The 20,275-nt window shown below is 40.4% G+C and overlaps 1 protein-coding gene across 1 annotated transcript in view; it reads left to right on the plus strand.

Annotated features, from left to right (window-relative positions):
- Positions 1 to 2,513: 2,513 nt before the first annotated feature.
- CLSTN2 (calsyntenin 2) overlaps positions 2,514 to 20,275 on the plus strand; it is a gene marked incomplete at its 3' end in the record, with an annotated part of 384,651 nt that continues 366,889 nt past the window's right edge. The window contains exon 1 of the mRNA XM_082003800.1: positions 2,514 to 2,935. Within this exon, the coding sequence (XP_081859926.1) occupies positions 2,722 to 2,935 (214 nt within the window). The 5' untranslated portion in view covers positions 2,514 to 2,721. The remainder of the gene's footprint in view (positions 2,936 to 20,275) is intronic.

Genomic DNA, 20,275 nt, shown 5'->3' on the forward strand with positions numbered 1-20,275 from the left:
CTACATCACCATTATTGTTTGTAAATATTTCTATCCATCTACATCCATCACTTGTATAAGACACCACCAGGAGACTGTAGAACACCCAGCCTGTCATGTCAATAAACACATAAAATCAGGTAAAACCAACAGTTTTTGATTAAGGTACCAGAGCTGAAATTAATTTTTGATGCTGACACCAATATAATGTTATCTATCGGTGAAGTCTCTTCATCTTTTGTACTTCAGCTCCCTGCCTGTGGAATGGGGTAACATTTGTCCTTTTTCATTTCTGTTCTGTCTTATTTATTCAGACCATAAGTTGGCTGACAAGAGGTGCGTCTCCTGTACAACATCTACCTTGCAAACCAGCTTTCTAGATACCACCACCAAAGCAGTTGTACTATAAAAATGTCAATAATAGGCTAATACTTAAAAACCAGTATTTTCCAATTTTAGCTTCCTCAAATACTTGCTAGTTCACGGTATGAAAATACCCTCCTCTGAATTATGTTGCTGTGTTTATATATACACTATTTCAATGTATTAGTCCATAGGTCATATTTCTAACCTTTCAGAAAGTGAGATGTTGAATGATGGACTTCTGATGCTGCTTGCCACATACAATTTTCTTCTTTTTTTTTTTTAAATTGGCAGACTAAAATTCTATAGATTTTAAAGTTCCTTTTATGCCTTTGCAGTTTTTGTCAGTCTGACTGCTATAAATGTGGGCAATTTTGGCCAGGACCACATGGACTTAATGTAATTAAATGTTGATAGTTAGACCTCTCTGTGCTATATTTAATATTTGCCTTCAGGTGATGGATGCTTGGGCACTCAGCACAGCAGTGCACCTGTACAGCTGCGGTGTACATGGCTGGTTTCACAAGACAGGTAGTGGTGTGCTCCCAGCTGGATACCAGGAAGCGTCGTCAAGCCTTGTATCATACGCTGAAAGTGCTTTTCAGCTGTTTGCAGGAAACCCGTACTGTGCATACAGAGCAAACACTGCTTTGGAACATTTAACACTGTGGGGATGGAGGAGTTTCGTCCTGACTCACAGAATTGACTTATAATAGCTGAATTCCTCTTCAAAAAAGTCGTCTTCTGTAGAAAGATGAGAAACAACTGAATACTGGCAAAAATTGTTTTTTTCTGTGCATATTTGTCTGGTATGCCAAATTATTTTACTGCTGATTTTCCCTTATTTTTCTTTATGCCTGTTCCATTCCATCCCACAATGATTACAGGAAAGCAAATTCCATAATTAATTAGATGAGCAACCTCAAAGAGCATCAGCAGTTTGTCCTAACCAATATAATTTGAAATTTTTGTCTGGGTGAAGTGGAGCAGTAAAATGCATATTTCCAGCCACCTCCTTTAGGAGGTGAAGCGTTACGTCTTAGGTGTGGGAAAGGGCTTGGGTTCTTGTCTCTGTGTCCCATCCCACTTTCCCTGTGTGTGCGGTCGGAAGAAGGAGGAGGGAATCTTGCATTCCACTTTGCCCAATGAATCGTGCTTCCAGCAGTATACAGAGAAACATAACAGGAGTAACGGTGAAGACCCAAACCCAGATGATTTTAGCCAATGACTGTGATGTCTTCTGTGTAAGTGTTCTGTGGGGTTATGTAGGATGGGCCCTGCTTTTGCTCTTTGGCACCCACTATTCAGCGAACACTGCTCCCCTTTCGTTAGGGCAGCCTGAGCTTGCTCTGTTGGGAGTGCTAACCCTTCCAAAGCCAAGTGATTAACAAGCACACGTTGGAGCTGGGACTCTGTCGGGAGCGCTTGCTTTCCAGACTGAGATGGCTCTGAGGAGCAATTTATGGGATCGAGCACAAACAAGACAACAGTTGAAGCAGGGAGGGGACTTTGTGGGGCATAAGCTGCACTGCACTAATTCCTCGTAGCTCTCACAGCTTGTACGTAGCTAATATCTTGGGGCCAGCACAGTTTATACTCTCAGAGCGCATGTCCTCACGCTTGCCGGCGCTTTCCTTCCAGAACAGCGCAGACGCCGCAGTGCTGAACAGTCTCACCTGGGCATAACCTCTGGGGCCCCGCCGCACAGCTCGCCGGGCCCTCGCAGCCCATCGCGTCGCACCTCCCCTCTGCGCCGCGCCGCGCCAGCGCAGTCTCCGTCTCTAAGGTTTGAAGTCTTGTCCACGCCTTGTTCATGTCTCCCCTTGACCAAAGCCTTTGCAATCTGCCCTCTTCCCCTAACAAAATAATTTCCTCTTCTCTCTTCCCACCTCGGGATTCCAAGGTCCCCTATTCCTCCTCCCCCTTTATTGGACCGTTCCTTGCTCTTCTCTGGCCTGTTCCTTTCTTCCAGCCGCCCCCTCTGTGTCCTCCCGCCCCGCTGCCCTTCGCATCCCGCGCCAAAGCCGCCTTCTCGTCCCCTCTGCCCCCGCTCTCTCGCCGCCCGCCTTCCTCGCGCCCGCTCGCGCCCAGCTGGGGCTGCGGACGGGGCCGCTCTGCTCGCGCCGCCCAGCATCCCGCCTGGGGGGGTGGAAGACGACACCTGCACGAGCAGGTGCGCGGGGCCACCCCGCCCCACGCGCAGGTGCTGCCCCGCCCCCCTCGCCTCACAGCCGGGCCCGGCGGCGGCGGCGCTGCCCCCGGCAGAGCCCGGAGCCGCCCCCGACTCCGCTCATGAATATTCGTGCCTCCCCTCCCTGTGACGTCGCCGCGGTCCCGGGGCGGGAGCCGGAGCCGCCCCGGTGCTGGCAGTGAGGGCGGATGACGGAGACGGCGGCAGCCTGCGCCCGCCCGCCTCGCCTCGCCCCGCAGACAGCCGCCGCCGGGAGCTGCCGCGCAGGGCGGCGTGTGGCGCGCGGAGGGCCGGCGCCGCGGCGGGGATGCGGCGGCGCTGCTGCTGCAGGGGGCCGGCGGCGCTGCTGCTGCTGCTGCTGCTGCTGCCGCCGCTGGGCAGCCTGCTCGCCGCCAAAGGCAGGTAGCGCGGGCGGCGGCCCCGGGGGGAGCGGGGGCGCGGGGGCCGCTGCCCGCCAGCCCGCGGACAGCTCCCGAGTGCTCCGGCGGCTGGGCCGTGGGGGTGACCGCCGAGCCCACGGCGGGCGGAGCGGGGCCGGTCGGGGCGACCCTCCCAGGAGGGCGGCGAAGCAGAAAGTTGGGGGGGGGGGTTGGAGGCCGCGCGGGGCTCGGGGCCGCTTCCTTGGCGGGTTCCGACAACTCGTTGCCCGCTACTTTTTCGGGCGTGCCCGGCGGCGGGGAGTCTGGGAGCGGCCCAGCTGGGTGGGAGGTGCCGCGGCTGGGCGGCTCGCGCGTAGCCTGGGGGCTCCCGCTTCTACATAACCGGCCAGAAAGGGCTGAAAGGAGGGGGCGGGAGGCGAAGACGATAACGACCCAAGTGTCCTGGGGGGCCGTGACATCGGGTCGTTAGAGCCGGGAGAGCCGCTGTCGCAGGTTCACTGGACCTGGCCGCTCCGCAGCGCTCGCCCTGCGCGGCTCCGCCAAGCCGTCGCCTCCCAGCGCAAGCATTGCCCGTTCGGAAAGGTTCTGGTCTGCCGGTGTCAGGGTCGTCTCTCCTTTGGTTCCGTTCTTTTCCCTTGGCGTTGTTTTCTTGCAGGTCTGACTTTCTAGCCCCAAGTTTTAAAAACTTAGTTTTGAGAACTCTGTCTCAGTTTATCTTATATTATTTAACAACAGTTCTATTATTTTTACTTTTATGTGAGGTTTTACCTTTTATTTTACTTAGGCATGTGTGAGAAAGAGAGAGAAGGGAAAATTTACGTGTTTGGGTTTTGTTTAAAAAAAAAAAAACACCTGCATGAGTCCTAACTTTGAGAGGAAACTGATTCTTTCCAGCAAACATTGCCTGAACTTTCTTTAGATTAACCTGTATGAATAGCAGAAACTAACTGTAAGAAACGAATTGCTACTTCTGTTACTAACCCAACGTATATCTTGAGGTCCTGGTGGGATCCAGTGTTTTCTGGGCAGACCAACTGTGTGATATAACAAATAACAGGGAACAATTTGATGGAGGGGAATTATTTTCCTCCTGTTTACTCTCTTATGTATTTAAAAGGTAATTATCTCCTTTATATGGATGTTTTCTTTAGACAAGCACGCTCGTTTTTACTTCATGGGAGATGTATTTTTAAACGCTGCAGGTAGGTAGTTCATCAGGCAAATCGGAGGTGGTTTCTTGTTGGGGTCTACTTTGTACTTGACCACTGGAGGGCTGCAAAGAGCATTTTTGGATAACAGTAGCCACAATTTACCAGTACTTAGTTTTTAAAAATAGACTTTTAAAGGGTATTTATATTGATATTTAAGTGCTTTAAGCTTCCACTTATTACTTTACATACCTTGTTTCTTAAAATTAGATAACATCAAAGACTGTAATGCAGGATTAATAAATGAATTAACGTATCTTGGCACTGTATGCACTTAATATGTGATATACCTCCCTCTGTGGACTATTTCCCCTCCCATCAGTAGAGGAAAGAAAAAAAGCGTTTATTTCAATAAGAATCTGGTGCTGCTTTCTCCTTGCTCTATGTTTTTCTATAGGATGCAAATTTCAATTCAAAAGGCATTTTGTGGGTATCTCACACAATTGAGAAGCTTGGTACTGTAACCATAAACTTGACTTTTTGCTTGAGGGTGTGTGCTTTCTGGTTTGAGATGCAGGTAGGATGTAGTGTGTGCAAAGCTCCTCTGATGCTTTAAGCAACCCGTTGTAGAGACTCATAAAGATAATCTAAGATAATGATTTCAAATCTCATCCGATCTCATCTGCTTTGCTGTGCTCTGCTGCTCCTCATTCTAAAAACAAAACACCTCTCCATGCATACATTTTTGAGGATGGGGAGAAGGATTACAGAAACAGTCCTGTTTACCATTCACTCAGTAGAAAATAAGAATTTCTTTCACAAAAATACCTCCAGACTGCAAAAATTGTTTATTGTCCACAGAAAGGAAAAAACCAAGACCAAACTCTAAAGTTTTCCATGGAAAAACAAATACAAGAGGTCATGCCAGAATGTTTAATAGGTGGTCAGTTGCGGAACTCAATCTCTGTACTACATATTCATACACAATTTGTGGCTTTGGTAGCTTTCTAGCAGGTTGTTGACCCTGGGATCTTTATTATAGGTTCCAATGAAATCAATGTTTTGGACAGAAAAATGGTTTCTTTAAAGTATTTTTCAGACAGCTTTGTTCAATAAGACATAGAGGCATGCTTTCTGGATTATTGGAATTGCATTAACGGTGTCTGGAAACTGTTGTGGACAGTCTCTCATGGTCTTCAGTTATGTTAAATAGAACATGCTGAGGGGTAAGACTTTTTTTTTTTCCCCAGCACATTCAAAATTCATCGGTGCATGTGGTCGCAGGCAGAGAGAAATACTACCTGCAGCATTTCACTTTCTCTTTCTGACTCTCCACAAATGTATGCATGAGGCTGTTCTCTTAAATTATTTATTATTGTATTCTAGTATTTGCTGTTAAACTACTTGGTGAAGTCCTAAAAAGGTTGCCATATCCCAATTCCTTGTGAGACCCAATTAGTCAACCTTTCAAGTTTGACTGTATTTGAACTTCATCATTAACATAAACATTTTAATCTTCATTTCTAAGTACAGCTGAAAGCACCTCAGTGATCTGAATAACTAAGAATATTTGATTCCAATTAAATTAATTACATGGGCAAAACTTGAAGTCTTAGTCATTCAGGACACTTCCAAATCAATGGAACATTCAGTCCCACTTGGCAAGTCTATTATGTGAATACATCTGAAATGACTATCAGCAGTAGAAAAACAACTAACCCAGGGAGACAGAGCCAGCATATTCTGTGTGAAAGAAAGCTTAAACCCTGGGGGCAAAAATTAAAGGAAAATCTTTGAGAACATGTTAGACAGATCCCAGTGTCTGAATTTTTCTGCACAACACTGTGGTTACCTGTAATTTTTTTTTTTTTCACGGTAAATAATGATGAAATACTTTTTCCATATCAGCTCAAAGGAGAGAGATAAAAAATAAGAACCTTATTTTCATCCTCATGTAAAATACATGAGAAGGAATGTTTGGCACACTGCTTAGGTCACAAGATGGGGGATGAAGCAACCTTGATTTCTGTTGCTGGTGCTTTCTGTAGCATATGGTGTCATGTTTTCCATTTTCTCATCAATAAATGGAGATAGGAATATTCCTTTTCAGGAATACTCTTTTTTTAAGTGTTTTGATTGAAAAGCAATTCATAAAAACTGACTCTCCTGTCTCATAGGATAAAAGAATTGTCTGATTATGAAGTCTGGGTGTCAAGATAATGAAAAGATTCAGAGGTCTCAAAAGACAAAAATCAGAGTATTTGATAACTGCTTTAGTATTAGATATTTCAGCATAGAAGACTGACAACTGTATTTAAGTTGTCATTATGAAGCTAGAAAATGTTTGCTAGGCATAATCATATAGTTACCAATTTTAATTGCATTATTTGGAAGACTACCAAAACTGGGAACCTATGAGCATCAGAGCTTTCAAAGCATATTTCAATTGTAAGCAAAGTATGTGCCACCCTGGAGGATACGTCTTTTGTCACCAACCATTAAGTGGCATGAGAGTAGTGTGGAGTCGTAGTTTTGTCACTTTTTATTTTTCTTTATTTCCTTGGAATTCGAAGGCAGTATCTGTATCTGAATAGACCTTCTCATGGCCAAATTGCACACTTGAAAGTGGCCTCAGTTTTCTTTTTTCTGCCTTTTAAAGATTTGGAGAAGTCTGTGAAAGCTGATTGGAAGCTCTCGGAGGCACTGTCACCTTATTTTGATTATTTACAGTATAACTGGAAAAATATATTGACGATCAGGAGTAGGGAAATGATTGTGCCCCTGTACTTGGCGCTGGTGAGGCCACACCTCGAATACTGTGTTCAGTTTTGGGCCCCTCACTACAAGAAGGTCATGGAGTTGCTAGAGCATGTCCAGAGAAGGGCAGCGAAGCTGGTGAGGGGTCTGGAGATCAAGTCTTACGGGGAGCGGCTGAGGGAACTGGGGTTGTTTAGTCTGGAGAAGAGGAGGCTGAGGGGAGACCTTATCGCTCTCTACAACTACCTGAAAGGGGGTTGTGGTGAGATTGGTGTTGGTCTCTTCTCCCAAGTAACTAGTGATAGAACAAGAGGAAATGGCCTCAAGTTGCGCCAGGGGAGGTTTAAACTGGATATTAGGAAAAATTTCTTTACTGAGTGGTCAGGCATTGGAACAGGCTGCCCAGGGAGGTGGTGGAGTCACCATCTCTGGAAGTGTTAAAAAAAAAAGTGTGGATGTGGCACTTCGGGGCATGGTTTAATGAGCATGGTGGTGTTGGGTTGATGCTTGGACTTGATGATCTCAAAGGTCTTTTCCAACCTTAATGATTCTGTGTGTGTGATCCAGTAGTCCTGTGCATCCGTTAGGCATTAAAAAAAGAGTGCAAATTACTGGTTTTATACAGTTATAGCTTGGTACATGTTAGGGAACAAATGTTATTCTTCGGGGTCTTGAAAATAAACATTCATCACAATGTTATTTAACATCTGATAAAAATGTTAGAGAGTAAATTTTCTCATATACTTTTTGTGTATCAGACTTGCTGTGTCGGATTGACAGGATGTTTTGTGAAAGTAATTTCAAAGGTCTAATTCTGGCTTCAAACGCACTTCATTTGTACATATATTTTTGGCTTTCTCTTGGCCATTTTGACTTGGTTGCCTCAAAGTGATTTGTTTCTTTTGTTTCCAAGAAGGTTGTGTTAGAAGGCGGCAAGTAGCTTGCCTGGTTCCTATAAAGTGTCTGAGTGGTGTAGCTAGCATTTCATTTTGTAGAGAGCGCTTCCCTACTGTGAAATAAGTAATGGGAAAATGAAAGATAAAATGCATTGTTTCTATAGGAAGCTATTTGCTAGTGCCAAGTGTAGTTCCCTGTTGTCCATAGTCTATTTTTGCAAATATTGCAAATAATCAAGTCCTGACATTCAAAACTTGTTTAATGTTACTTCATGTTGTGTTTTAAAAGAGATATTTTAAAACCCAATAGCGGTGAGATTTGCCCTGGCTTCAAATTTACAGTTTGTCTGTGGAGAGTGTCATAAACTAAGTGTAGTTCTTGGAGCCTTTTTTTCCACTCTGATATTCTTCTTAAAAAAGAGCAGTCTGAAAATAACAGGTAGGGGATACATACAAACAGATCTTTGACTTACCCCTGGCTTTCCTAGTGTTTGAGGAACTGCCATTTGAGCACAATCTCTCAAATGTCTTATCTCTGTTGATTTATTAAACAAAAATTAATGGAAAAAATATAATCTTCAAACAAGTTGCAGTCAATTTTCACAGGTTATTTTGAAGGATGGTAACAGATTTGGAAGATACGTTCCTTATTCAAGATTCATCTAGAGAAAGATCTTTGGTTTTGGATGTTGCATTTCAAGTGGAATCTGGACCAGCTGGAGTTAGTTCCAACAGAGAACAGTGAGATTGGTAAGTCTAGAAGAAGTGACCTGACGTGACCTGCTGAAGGAGTTGTGGTTAGCTGAATGAAAAAGAATTGAGGAACATGAGAATAGTTTTCAGGTATATAAAAAGCTCCTGTAAATCAGAGGAGAAAATAATGTTCTCCATGCTCTCTGTGGGTAGGACAAAAGTAAAGATCAACAGGGAAGATTCAGGGTTGACTTTAGGAAAAGCTTCTCTTATATTTTAGTGCCTGTAAGTGGAGAGCTGTAAGAACCATTTGGAACAGTATTACCATGTGTAAGTGGACTGGACCCTTTTGGTAGGGAGGAGAATGGATGCAATGACCTCCTAACGTCACCTCAAAACCTGAGTTTCAAACTACCAAGAAAACATTGCAATGATTTTGGTAGTGGAAAAAGAGAATTGTTGGAGGCAATATGGACATTTAATAAAATGTTTTATCGCCCGTAGCACCTTGTACTATTCCTTGGTGCCTCTAGAGATGCTGATTGCAGACTAGCAGCCCTCCTTCAGTGGCAGCTGCTGCATCCATCCCCCTTGGGGATGTTCCCATGCTCCTTTATGAGTTCTTCTAGATAAGCCCTTTCTGTCCTCCAGAAAGTATAGTGTTTGATAGCTCTGTGAAGTAGTGTCTCCTCTTCTGCTCTTCTCTAGAGGAGTCCACTGAATCGCAATCTAGCAATAGGTGCTTGAATTAATATAGGCTGTTCACGTCTTTGATACCAAACAAGCAAGTGACTTTATTCAGCTAATCCCCAAACCCTTCTCTGTGGGAGAAGCTGTAGGGTGTTGCAGGTGCTAAATCTTTATATGGATTCAGCAAATGACTGTACAGCTTCATGAAAGAAAAAAAAAATCCAACATGTGCATAAAATACAAAGGCACAACCTCTTGTTGATGTGGTCTTATGCAACCCACTGCTGGAGGCTGGGAGACTATCCAGGAGCAGTATTGTATGTGTTGGGTTTTTTTTCCTCTTCCGTAGGCGCTTGCAGTTGGCCGTTGTCAAAGACAACTTCAACTGTCCCTACTGGGTGACTCTTCTTGTGGTCTTCACCAGACAGCCCCGTAAATGCGAGGGGTTGTGACTTATGAAATTGGCTTACTTGCTGAACACAAATTGTGGTGTTACGGGTTTTCTGCTGAATTTTAAAGAACATCCTAGCTTATTTGGGACTTGGCACACTTTTTTCATTTCCACAAATGCAGTTTTTAAGTAGCATGCTGGCAAGCCTATAGTAAGTGCTATATGGGTATCTTTGATAATTGCAGCTGAGGTAGAGAGGAGGGTGACTAGGAATCTGGAATCTGACTGTTTTACAGACTCACAGAACAGGTAAACCTTGCTGACAAGTTTAAAAAGTTTGTGTCAAAGTAATAAGGGGAAAAAGAGAAGACAGTTTCAGAAGAACTAGAGGTGGGAAAAAGAAGCCCAATGTCAAACTCGAGAAAGGCATTTGTTGTATCAAAAAGAAAATATTCTCTGATTAAAGTTGAAGTTTGTGGTTTGATCCCATTAGACTTATCTATGAGTTTATGTTGCGATTACTTAAAAATAGAAAAGTTGTAGTGATTTGGAAAGGGTGTTTGTAAAAATAAGTTGGAAGGAATTTTGCAAGAGACGCTTGTGGCGTGGTTTGAAGAGCTGTTGTTAAATCTGTCACTGTATGCAGAGGCAGGGTTAACTTGACTGTTACTTCACGATGTAATATATAAAGTGCTTACTGCAGCATCATACCCTTGCCTGTACTCGAAGTTACTTTTTGCAGAACAGCATAACAGGATGTCTGGTGTATGATTTATGTAGTGTTCAGAAAAAATGTGTATATGAAAACATGCATATATGTATGCTCTATATTTATTTTAAACAGATTTACTTTTGTATACATACATATGTGCCTACATAACTGTGGGGTATAAAAAATGGTACAAATCCGAAAGAAAACTTCACAATTCATTTTGCGTTCCACATCTTGTGAGGTTGCAGTGTAAGATTGGCGTGTGCCAAAATCCTTGAATGGGATGTGTGGGCTTGCTGAGTGTGCTTTGCAGTTATTTCTTCAGAGTAAACCCTGCTGTTGAAAGAAAGAAACTGTGCCTTAATTTCTGTGTTGTTTACATCTTCGTGAAATCTATTCATGTAATCTGGCTTCTGAAGGACTGTGAAACTGCAGTGAGAACTTAGGTTTTGTTTTTAGTTTTATATTAATCAGGGCATTTAAGCATGCTAACAACTATACCTAGTTGGAGAGAATTGTGCACATTCAGTGTGGGCCTTTGAGCAGACATCTACAGGATGCCTGTAATGAATGCTTCAGTGTTTTGTTTTCTTTTATGAACTGCAAATTTACTGCATAGACTAGATTGAGGGGAATTTAAATATTTAAAATATTTCAGTGTAGATTTCTAAAGTGTACTTCAGGAGAGTTGATTCTAAATGACTTCCTATTTTTTGCTGTATGTATTCCAATAAAAATGAATATGATTACTACTTATAGCTGTTGAATAAGGGAGTTCTTCAGAGTAAGTTGTTAAAACATGCGTTATAATATGGCATCAAAACTGCAAGCAACTTCTTGATAAAATCAGTATAAATGCTGTAGTCAGAAAAATATGAATATGTATCTCTACATCAGTTAATTTGACATTTGTCATTCTCAATAACTGACATTAAAAACCTCCCAAGTTTGCTGTTTAAAACACATTGAATCTAAATGGGACTTACTCCCCTGCTTGCCAACCCATGAAATCCTACTTAATGTGGGAGATGGATGATTCTTAAAATCTCTCTTTTAAGAAGTTGATGGGGTTTGTGTAACCATCTTTCAAGTTCTGTTGCTTGGTGGCGAAATATCCCTGCTTTTGGCTTTTTGGTATAGTTAGGATCTCTAGGAGATGTTCAAGCTTGGCAGCAATGAAACAGACTGTAAAAATTCTTCAGGTTTTTTTGTCCCTTGTCGGACCGAGTATCCTCAAGATCATTCAGCTAGAGTGCAAGTTGACCAATATATCATTTAGGACTATTGGACCATGAAAGAGGATTTTGTCTATTATCTAAAAGTATTTTTTGGAATTGGGTATAAGAAGTGTATGTGCTGGATAACAATTCATTTTAATGTGACTTCTCTCTGTATTGATTGTAAAGACCGTTCTGCATGGAATTGCCGTTTCCCAGCAGTTAATGCTGTTATTTAGATGTTTGGTCTTTGTACGTGAAATCCTGACCCGGGTTAAATCAATGCGAGATTTGCAGTGTATCTCAGTGGAATCCGGGTTTCATCCTTTGTGTCTTTTAATATAAATGTAAACAGTTCTTTCAAAGCTTTTAATGTTCTTCCACTAATAGTTGTCTTTATCCAAACAGGAGGAATGTTTGATTTAATGTCTTTTCACCTTATGGCTTCCCGTGGTATAACTGCTTTTATTGAGTCAATAGAACAATTCTTGGGGTTTTTTATTCTTTTCAAAGTGCTTTTCATTCAACTTAAAACTATTAAGTGAAGTCTTGACCAAAATGGTTATCCTACAGATTTAAGAATGGTAATTCTTCACTATATTGACTTTCAAAATACCTGTAATGAAGCAAGTCTGTTTTCCTCTTGTTTCCTCATTGACTGTCTTCCACCTCACCCCCATGATTCCTGTCTGTTACTAGTCAAGTACTATGAGTACAGTAAAGATAAGCAATGATGCAGTTTCCCAAAGTTTCAGTTGTACTCAATTTGTCAAACAGTGTTTTTGTTGCTGTTTTAAATCGGACTAATCACTTGAAGTTGTGTATCCCAAGTGTGGATAGTACTTGTCTGCTTTTCTAATAACAATTATTCAGAATCACATCTTATTTACCTTACTGATATTTTCATATATGTATCTTAGGACAATTAAAATGAAGTGGGTTGCCTCTTTACTTCATCTAATATATACATTTGATGGCAATTTTCTTCAAAGATTGTGGTGTTTTCTGATCAGCATTCATCCATGACTCATTTGCTAGCAGATTAGGATAAATAAAATAGGTGAGAAAAATGGGACTCTCCTTATTTTGAAACTGATTTCTTCTTGCTTTCTGGCTTGACTAGATTCTTCTCTCACTGAAATAGGCGCATGCTTATAAATTCTGCATGTATGCATGCATTTATATATGTGCTGCATACGTCTCTGACCATTATCAGTTTACAAAGATTTAATGACTAGCGACATTTTTATTGACTTTTAAGGGGGAAAAATCCAAGTATCTTAAAACCCCAGGTTCTGAAATCAAGAGACTAAGAAAATGTAATCTTTTATTTCTTGAAAGACAATAAACCCTACTTATAATATGAAGAAGTGACAAGATAATGCAGGTATATCACAAAAGCTTACAAACAGAAGTGAAGTAATGAACATTTCCCTCATAACTTTGTGTTTGGTTTTTTTCGCCTTGATTGTTTGAAATGCAATAAAAATCTGACTGTAGCTGGAAAACATCACTGTACCTGGTCTACACTAGGTTACAAAATTGCAGTAATTGGGTTGAATTTCTTGGTTATAAGTGGAGCTTGCCAAATCTGGGTTGGTTAAACAAAGTTAAAATAGTGTGTGAGCTCTCTTTCATGGTTTTCTGTGTGATAGACGTTGTTGGTTTCTAAAATCTGTTTTGGAGTTAGTTTCACAAGGCTACTAGCAGAGGTCAATATGTGACAGAATGCATTGGCAATACTATTTGAGGTATTTCTGAAGAAACTGTATGGCAATCATATTTGAAGGGCTTTTTTTCCCTTTTCTTTTTGAGAGCTGCTTTAAAAATTCCCAAATGACAGTTGAACAGATGGTATTTGCCATTGTTGTCAGTCTAGGAAGAAAAAAGTGAACTTTTAAGATCTTGGTTAACAGAAACTTAAATTTGTGTTGAGAAATAAGGCCCAGAGAGATTTAAATCAGTGTGATTTATGCCAAGCTGTTTTAAAAAGTCTGCATTATGATAGTGGCCTATAGCTCTAGCTAAGATAGAGTCATAAGTTGAAAAGCACTGGATACTGTAGTTGGCTTCCATCTCTTTCTTCCTTAAAAACAGTGTGAACACTATAGATGTATAAAATTGAAAGATAAAAATGCGATTATTTTAGTGTTTTGCTGAAGCGAAAGGCACAAGATGAGACATATAGTTCTTGAGACTAAATAATTTGAAGAGTAATATACAAAGGCTTATTTTGGGAAACTGATTTTTTTTTTTTCTTTCCTCTACACTCCTCCTTTAACTGTGGTCTTTGGTGTTGTGGGGACTGTGGACCACTTCCAGTGACTGCAAAAAAAATCAAGAAAAACAAGTCTGTTTTCAGTAGGCTTGTATTACCAGTCAGCTGTCCATCTCTAAATTTGTAGAGACCCGCCAATCAAAAAGTATTGGAGCTACTTGTGAAGATTAGCAAAAATATCCGTGAGAGAATATTTTTGGTGAAACAACATGACCTCAGAAAGTGTCAGTCTGTTAGTTGGATATGTGACTGTTTCTAATAATGGAAGATATTTTGTCCAGGATGTATCCCTTCTTTTATAACTTAAATTTAATCTGTGTAGGTTTGAATATAAAATAAAAATCCTTGCGGGAGTCAACATGTCAGTAAATAAATAATAGTCACTTCAAACTAATTTGTAAGTTGTAAACTAAAATTGTTCTCTAGATACTTCCAAATGTTTACAAATTTTTTTAACATTTCAGTGCTTGAAGCCTCTTAAATCAATATGGTAAGAGTTTCAGTGTTTTCATTAACAAACTGGAGAAGTATACCTTTAAAAAGAGGGGATAAAATTTTAGCTGGCATAAATCAGCAGAGCCATTTTAAACCAGCTGAGGCTGTGGTCGTATGTTAAGGATATGATTGAATTATGGAGATTTGTTTGTTGTTTTTTTTTTTTTTTAACTTGTCAGAAGCTTCCAAAAAGGTGTTCTGTGTAATTTTTCTCAGTTCTGGACTGAATATTTGCCAGAACAGCTCTTCAGACAGATCTGGAATTTTTGGGGTGTATGTGTATAGGGGAAAAGTGTTGAAAATGTAAGTATGTCTTACTTTTCTTATGAAACGTGCTTCAAAAGCTATAAACCTCCACTTTATCCTGTGCAGCTGGAGCTAAAACAGCAATGGTATGTTTTTTTTGAGCAATAGAAACAATGTCGGGATCTACTGCTGGCTGCACTTGGCAGGTTGCAGATCCTGTACTTAACACATGATTACAACGCTTAGCTGTGTTATGTTTGATTGGAAGGGAGCATGGGATGTGCATTAGGACATCAGGGGCAACAAAATGTCTCGTGGTCAGTTTTTGTGATGTTACAAATGCCTCTATGGTTGTTTTTTTTGTTGTTTAAAAAACCCCACTTCCCCTCAAACAGAAGTACCCTCCAGTAGCAGTGTCGCATTGTGCACCTTTCCTTTCTGCAAGGGAGCATCTCTTGGCATGTGAAATGCACACTGGCTAAATGGGTAAGCAGTAAAACATGGTGTTTGCATGCCTGCAGCCTGTATTAGTGTCTGCAGAACACTTTACTGGTTCTTGGGGCTGTTAAAACATATGTACGATATGTACACAAGTATTTCATGAGCAGAAACTGGTGTGATGAAGAAAAGCAAGGGATAATATCAAGGGCAAAATGTTAAGTTACGCAGTACTTGGAGAAGGGAATTGACTGTGCAACTGAAAGGTGCCTTTATTTGGGAAGTACTTTCATCTGAGATGATCCTGAAAAAGGTAGTTGCATCATAACTTCAGGGGAATATTTACTTTTTTCCAGGGCCAAAATTGCATTCTACAAAATGGAAACTTCTCTCTTGTTTCTTATCCTCAAAGGGTATATATTCCTTAAGTTATAGTGGAATTTACTAGGGAATAAATCTTAAAATGCAGTAATCCCTTCTTAAACCGTCCGTTTGAACATGAAGCAAGAGCTAAACCCATGCATAGTTCAGCTTAACCTTCTTTGGAAGTATTTGAAACTGAACAATATAATTGCTTTCTGTGCAGAATAAGGCTGTGTATGAGGAAGTCTTTAACAATAGCCATTCCAAATACACCTTGTTTTGTACAATAGAAAATGGTTAGTTACAGCAAGATTAAAAAAAAGGGAGACAAAGCTTGGTATTTGGATAAGCAGACGTTGGCAATTCAAGTTCAGATGTTCCTAAGGCTTCAGTGCTTCCAGCACTACAAACCCTAACAGACAGAAAGGAGCTGGGAGCCGACTGCCTTGGTGGTCATGAGCTCAGTCTCAGACTGTCAGGAAAACCTTGAAATCCTGTGAACTTTTGACTACCTAGCCTTGACTATATTTCAAGGAGTGGTTCTCATTGAGGCCACAAATCCTAAAAATAAATTGAGACAAGGGAATAGGGTGTGTTATGGAAACTCACTTATACAGCAGCTTCTGTTTCACTGGAAGCTAATACAACCCAATACATTTATTGCAAGACTGGCCACTATTGGCATATTAGAGTTTTTAGTGAAAACCTGAGGACAGCTGAGGGGTAAACTGGGATGTAGGAGGAAAATTAATATTATTCTATCTTTCAGAATAGAAAGAGGTAAACTTAAATACCTTCTATGAAGTGATGACTGCAGCATTATTGTAAAGGATTTTTGAGTTTATCCTTGCAAAATGTTTCTTGGGCATTTTTTTCATGATCTTGTCTGACCCAGTTTTTTTAGGCTGAATACATATTAGAGATTAGTATTCCATGTAAGCAATTACTCTGATGTAAATTATGATCATCCCAGACCACACTTTTGACCTTTTATCTTTTCTGCTGCAATGAGTATAATGACTATGTTGAACAAAGGAGGAAACTGAAGGCCAAATATTATACAGGGGAGCTGAATCACCTGGGGCCTTGAGAACGCTGGCTCTCATCTGTGCAAAGGGACCTGTTTGCAGTCTTTTCGTGTGTATAATGTGCAGCTATCTTTCTCAGCGATTGTTGCATGCACAGCAGGAGAAATTTGATGATGGGGAGGGGAGGCATCAAGGAAATGAATAGTAGGAACTCTGAGAAGAACAGCGCCTGTGGGCTGCTACTTGTGCATTATTTTGCCTTGTTCCGGGGTAGCACTAATAGCTGTGCTAGTCCCTCCTCCCACAGGGAGAAATGGGATAGGAGCATGTGAGGCATCGTATTCTACTCTTGCTTCCTTCTCTGCATCCTAAGAGATGTCATACTACCTTTATAAGTCTCTAAAGGCTATGTATCTGTGAGCCGAAAGACTTTGCAGTTACAGAAAAATAAAGTTCTTCCTGGTGGGCTTGTAATACTTTGTTATTACAAATGAAATCTCAAGTCAGTTCTAAATGTAAAATTTAGTAAGAACTTTCTAAACTGTGCAATATTTTCCTGGTGCATATTATTTTATATAGTAAGTCCATAAAAATTAAGCACCTTGTGACCTGTATGAGATCTGGGAAGTGGGAAGAAAAATAGAACCTGTATCCTTTCACATTCTCAAACATGTTGAGTTTTATGTTTTGTGAGGTAGGGCTTTGCTCCTAACTTAGTGCTTGTTGTTGCAGGAATTTGATCTGAAACGTGCGGTAGAACAATTGATACAGCTTTCATTTCCTTAGTCATAAGCCATCTGACATTTAGTTCCATTTAGTAATGGGGAAACGAATTGCCACCAGCTTTGTATGACTCATTAGATGGGTGATATGCTTTGTTCTAAACTTCGGAGTGCATGTAGCAAAACTTTGAGGGTTACTTCAGTCCTTCAGCTGGCAAGGCACTTCATATGCTTTTCAAGATAATGTGTCTCGGAACAGCAATTGGATGTACCTTGGGACAATAATGAGTTCCCCTGTAGTCCTCATAGAAATTGGTAGGGCAGATAGCACAAGAGCTCCAGCTGTCATGTACTCACACCAGTGTTTTTTCTTAAAGATGTGTTTGATAGAGAGTGGACATGGTCACTAAGTTGCAGAAAGGGAGCAGAGATGCCATTGTCAGCTTATGTACCCAAATGGTGTCTATGAAGAGTGTGACCCTGAAAATTTGCTGCACTGTTCACTGCAGTGCTTTAACTGAAGATACTTTTGCTTCAGGGAAATTTCAATGCAGTATTTATTTTGCAACAAATGGGTAAAAAGTGTGTGCTTGTTTTTCTGGAAGGGAAAGTATTATCCTGAAGTATACATTTACTTCAGTGGTACATCAGCTTGCATTGAAATCTATGGATCTTTCTACTAACTATAGATGAGTCGAATCAGGCCGTGTGTGCAGACACTTCTTAATCTGTGAGTTTGCACACAAAAGTTCAGAATGTCAGCTAGAAATTGTATTGACTGTGTTTCATAGCCTCTGTAGGAAACAATGTTCCACACTTTTTGTGACCTAAAATAGGAATACAGTAGGTAAACCCAACGAACGATGTGGGATCATGCTCCTTTGTGCAAGCAGAAATGGCGACGATTTACCAGTGACGTTTGCAATACCCTATGTGTAGGTATGTGTATGATAAAGTGAAACTTCCAGGGGACTAGTAAAACACCTGACTGCTGCTGGAGCTGAACATGGTCTGTTAATACTACTGACTTCAGCTGAACAGGAGAGAAATGGAGAATGCCTTTGGTGGGGTTATTTTAAAATAAGTGCTCATCAGTTCCTGACTGCAATATCTTAGGGTTTACTTGATGTAACTTATGAATTGCAGCGTATAGCATGTTTAGCATGCAGCTGCATATGTGATATTTTTAAGAATCAGTGGAAATAACATGCAAGGGTAAAATTTGGCTTTGTATATTTACATGTGCCTGTATTTGAAATCCTGCCCTGTCTGCATATTAAAGGTATGAGCTGGCAGCCTTAGCAACTGGTGTTCTCTGCTTATAACAAAGGTGAAACAGTGAAGAACTTGTGGCCCATCTTGTCTTCTGAGCATTTATAGCAGGAATTAAATGAGGTTTGTCTGTTCTTCCTCTGTATTCAGACTGGGCTTGAATGTGACCAGTATCAATGGTTTGGGGTTTTTTTTTATGTGGGTTTTTTTCTTTCTGTTTTTCAAAGTGGAGCTACTGGCTTTGTTCTTACTATGCTAAGACTGTAAACTCGCTTTATGTATGCTAATGATTCACTTTTTCTTCTATAATTCTTGAACAAACTCTTTTGTTAATTTGAGCTTGGTGTTTCAAAAGCATGTAGGTATCAAAATCTTCTCTTTCAAATTGTGGGAACTGTTCCTGAATGTAACTAGGTATCTCTGTAGAACTAGCTCTAATTCCAGTAAAGTTCTCTGTGTTCTTTCTTTCCTTCTCCTTTGTAATAAGGGCAAATAGGTGGGTTTGTTTTTGAGGTTTTTTTTAAGGGTATTAACTTTTGGATGGGATAATATTGCTCAAGTGCTTTATTTGCATAACAAATCACTAGAATGAAGTATTGATTGCTATTCGTAAGTACCAACATTCACTGAATAGCTTGGAAAGCTAATTAAAAATTATAATTGACTTTATTCCTTTTTCTCTATTTAATGTTTCTTTTTACTGTCAAATTGTGAAGTTGTTTTTGTCTTCAGTTTTTAAAAATAACCTGTCGTCTGCAGAGTCGAGAGAACTTTGCAGCCTCTTTGTGAACTGATCACATGAAAAGTCAGGGTAGGTGGGCTGACATCTCCTGGGGCTTGTTTATATTCTCTTTGTAATGAGAGTGTTTGCGTATTTCATGGCTTCTGAAGACTAGAGAGTAAAATTTTAGTTTTAAAATTTTAGAAAAGTGGAAAAGAACAAAAGAGTTGACCTATTAAAAAATTTTATCTCTACATGAGTCAAGATTGTAAATCTGTTTACAAATCTTGTGTTGATAAAATTACTACCTGGCCAAGTAATGTGGTTGCTAGTGATGTGTTGGAAAGCATCTTTATTGCATCAGTTTTAACCACCCTTTTGTTTAGCAAATACATGTTGTAATGTGCAGGAGAAGGAGACAAAAATGGTGATATTGTCCCTGGTTTATAAAGTCTTTGAGATCAATATTGTTTGAGGCTGGGAGAGCGTACTACGAAGTACTGCTTTTATGTTTGTTCTAGGCTCAGATTTTTCCTATGTTTCTGGAAAAGGCTGTTTAGTGTACATAGACCTTTCGCCATTCTTTTGTTCTTAAGATGCTGACAAGCTATTCAGGTATCTGTTTAACTGCCAAGTCCTTTCAGCCAGTGATATAATCCTTCACTCGATGGAGTTAATGAAACTAGGCAATAAAGCATTTTGCACAGGAGACCATTGTCATTTCTAACCCATCCCAGTGAAGTCTTGATTGCATCCTCAAAAAAAGTAATTAATATCATGAAGCAATTGGCAAGGATTAAAATTAAGTGGGACTTAAGAAAATAGCTTTTGCAGAAGGAAAGTTGTGTTATTAAAAGACTAAAAAGGCAGTTGATGATTTGCTCAACACAGTGATGCTTACTGTTTGATGGACAAGGTTGTTTCTCAGCATGGTACTCCTTTCTGAAGAGAAGATGGATTAGAAAAATTTCATCATGAATATATCTGAATGCAGCTGATAACAGGACAAATTTTACTGCATGCGTTTTGTGCAGTTTTTTGTGCTGTAACTCAAAGATCTCTCATACTAAATGTTGCACCAGCAACTGAGGGAAATTACTCAGTCCACGGCTTAGGCTTACTTAAGATGTATATATTGCTGATTAGAATTTAAACATATTTGCTAAGTCTTTTATAAAAACTCTACTTTAAAAAAGGATTTTCATGCTGTTAGCTCTTTTTAAATACCTTTGGAAGAGTGACTCATGGAAGTGTTTGCCACTTTAAGTTGACTTCTTGAAGAAAATTGTAATATG

Source organism: Phaethon aethereus (assembly GCF_964289735.1).
Source record: "Phaethon aethereus genome assembly, chromosome: 9".
Classification (NCBI taxonomy): Eukaryota; Metazoa; Chordata; class Aves; order Phaethontiformes; family Phaethontidae; genus Phaethon; species Phaethon aethereus.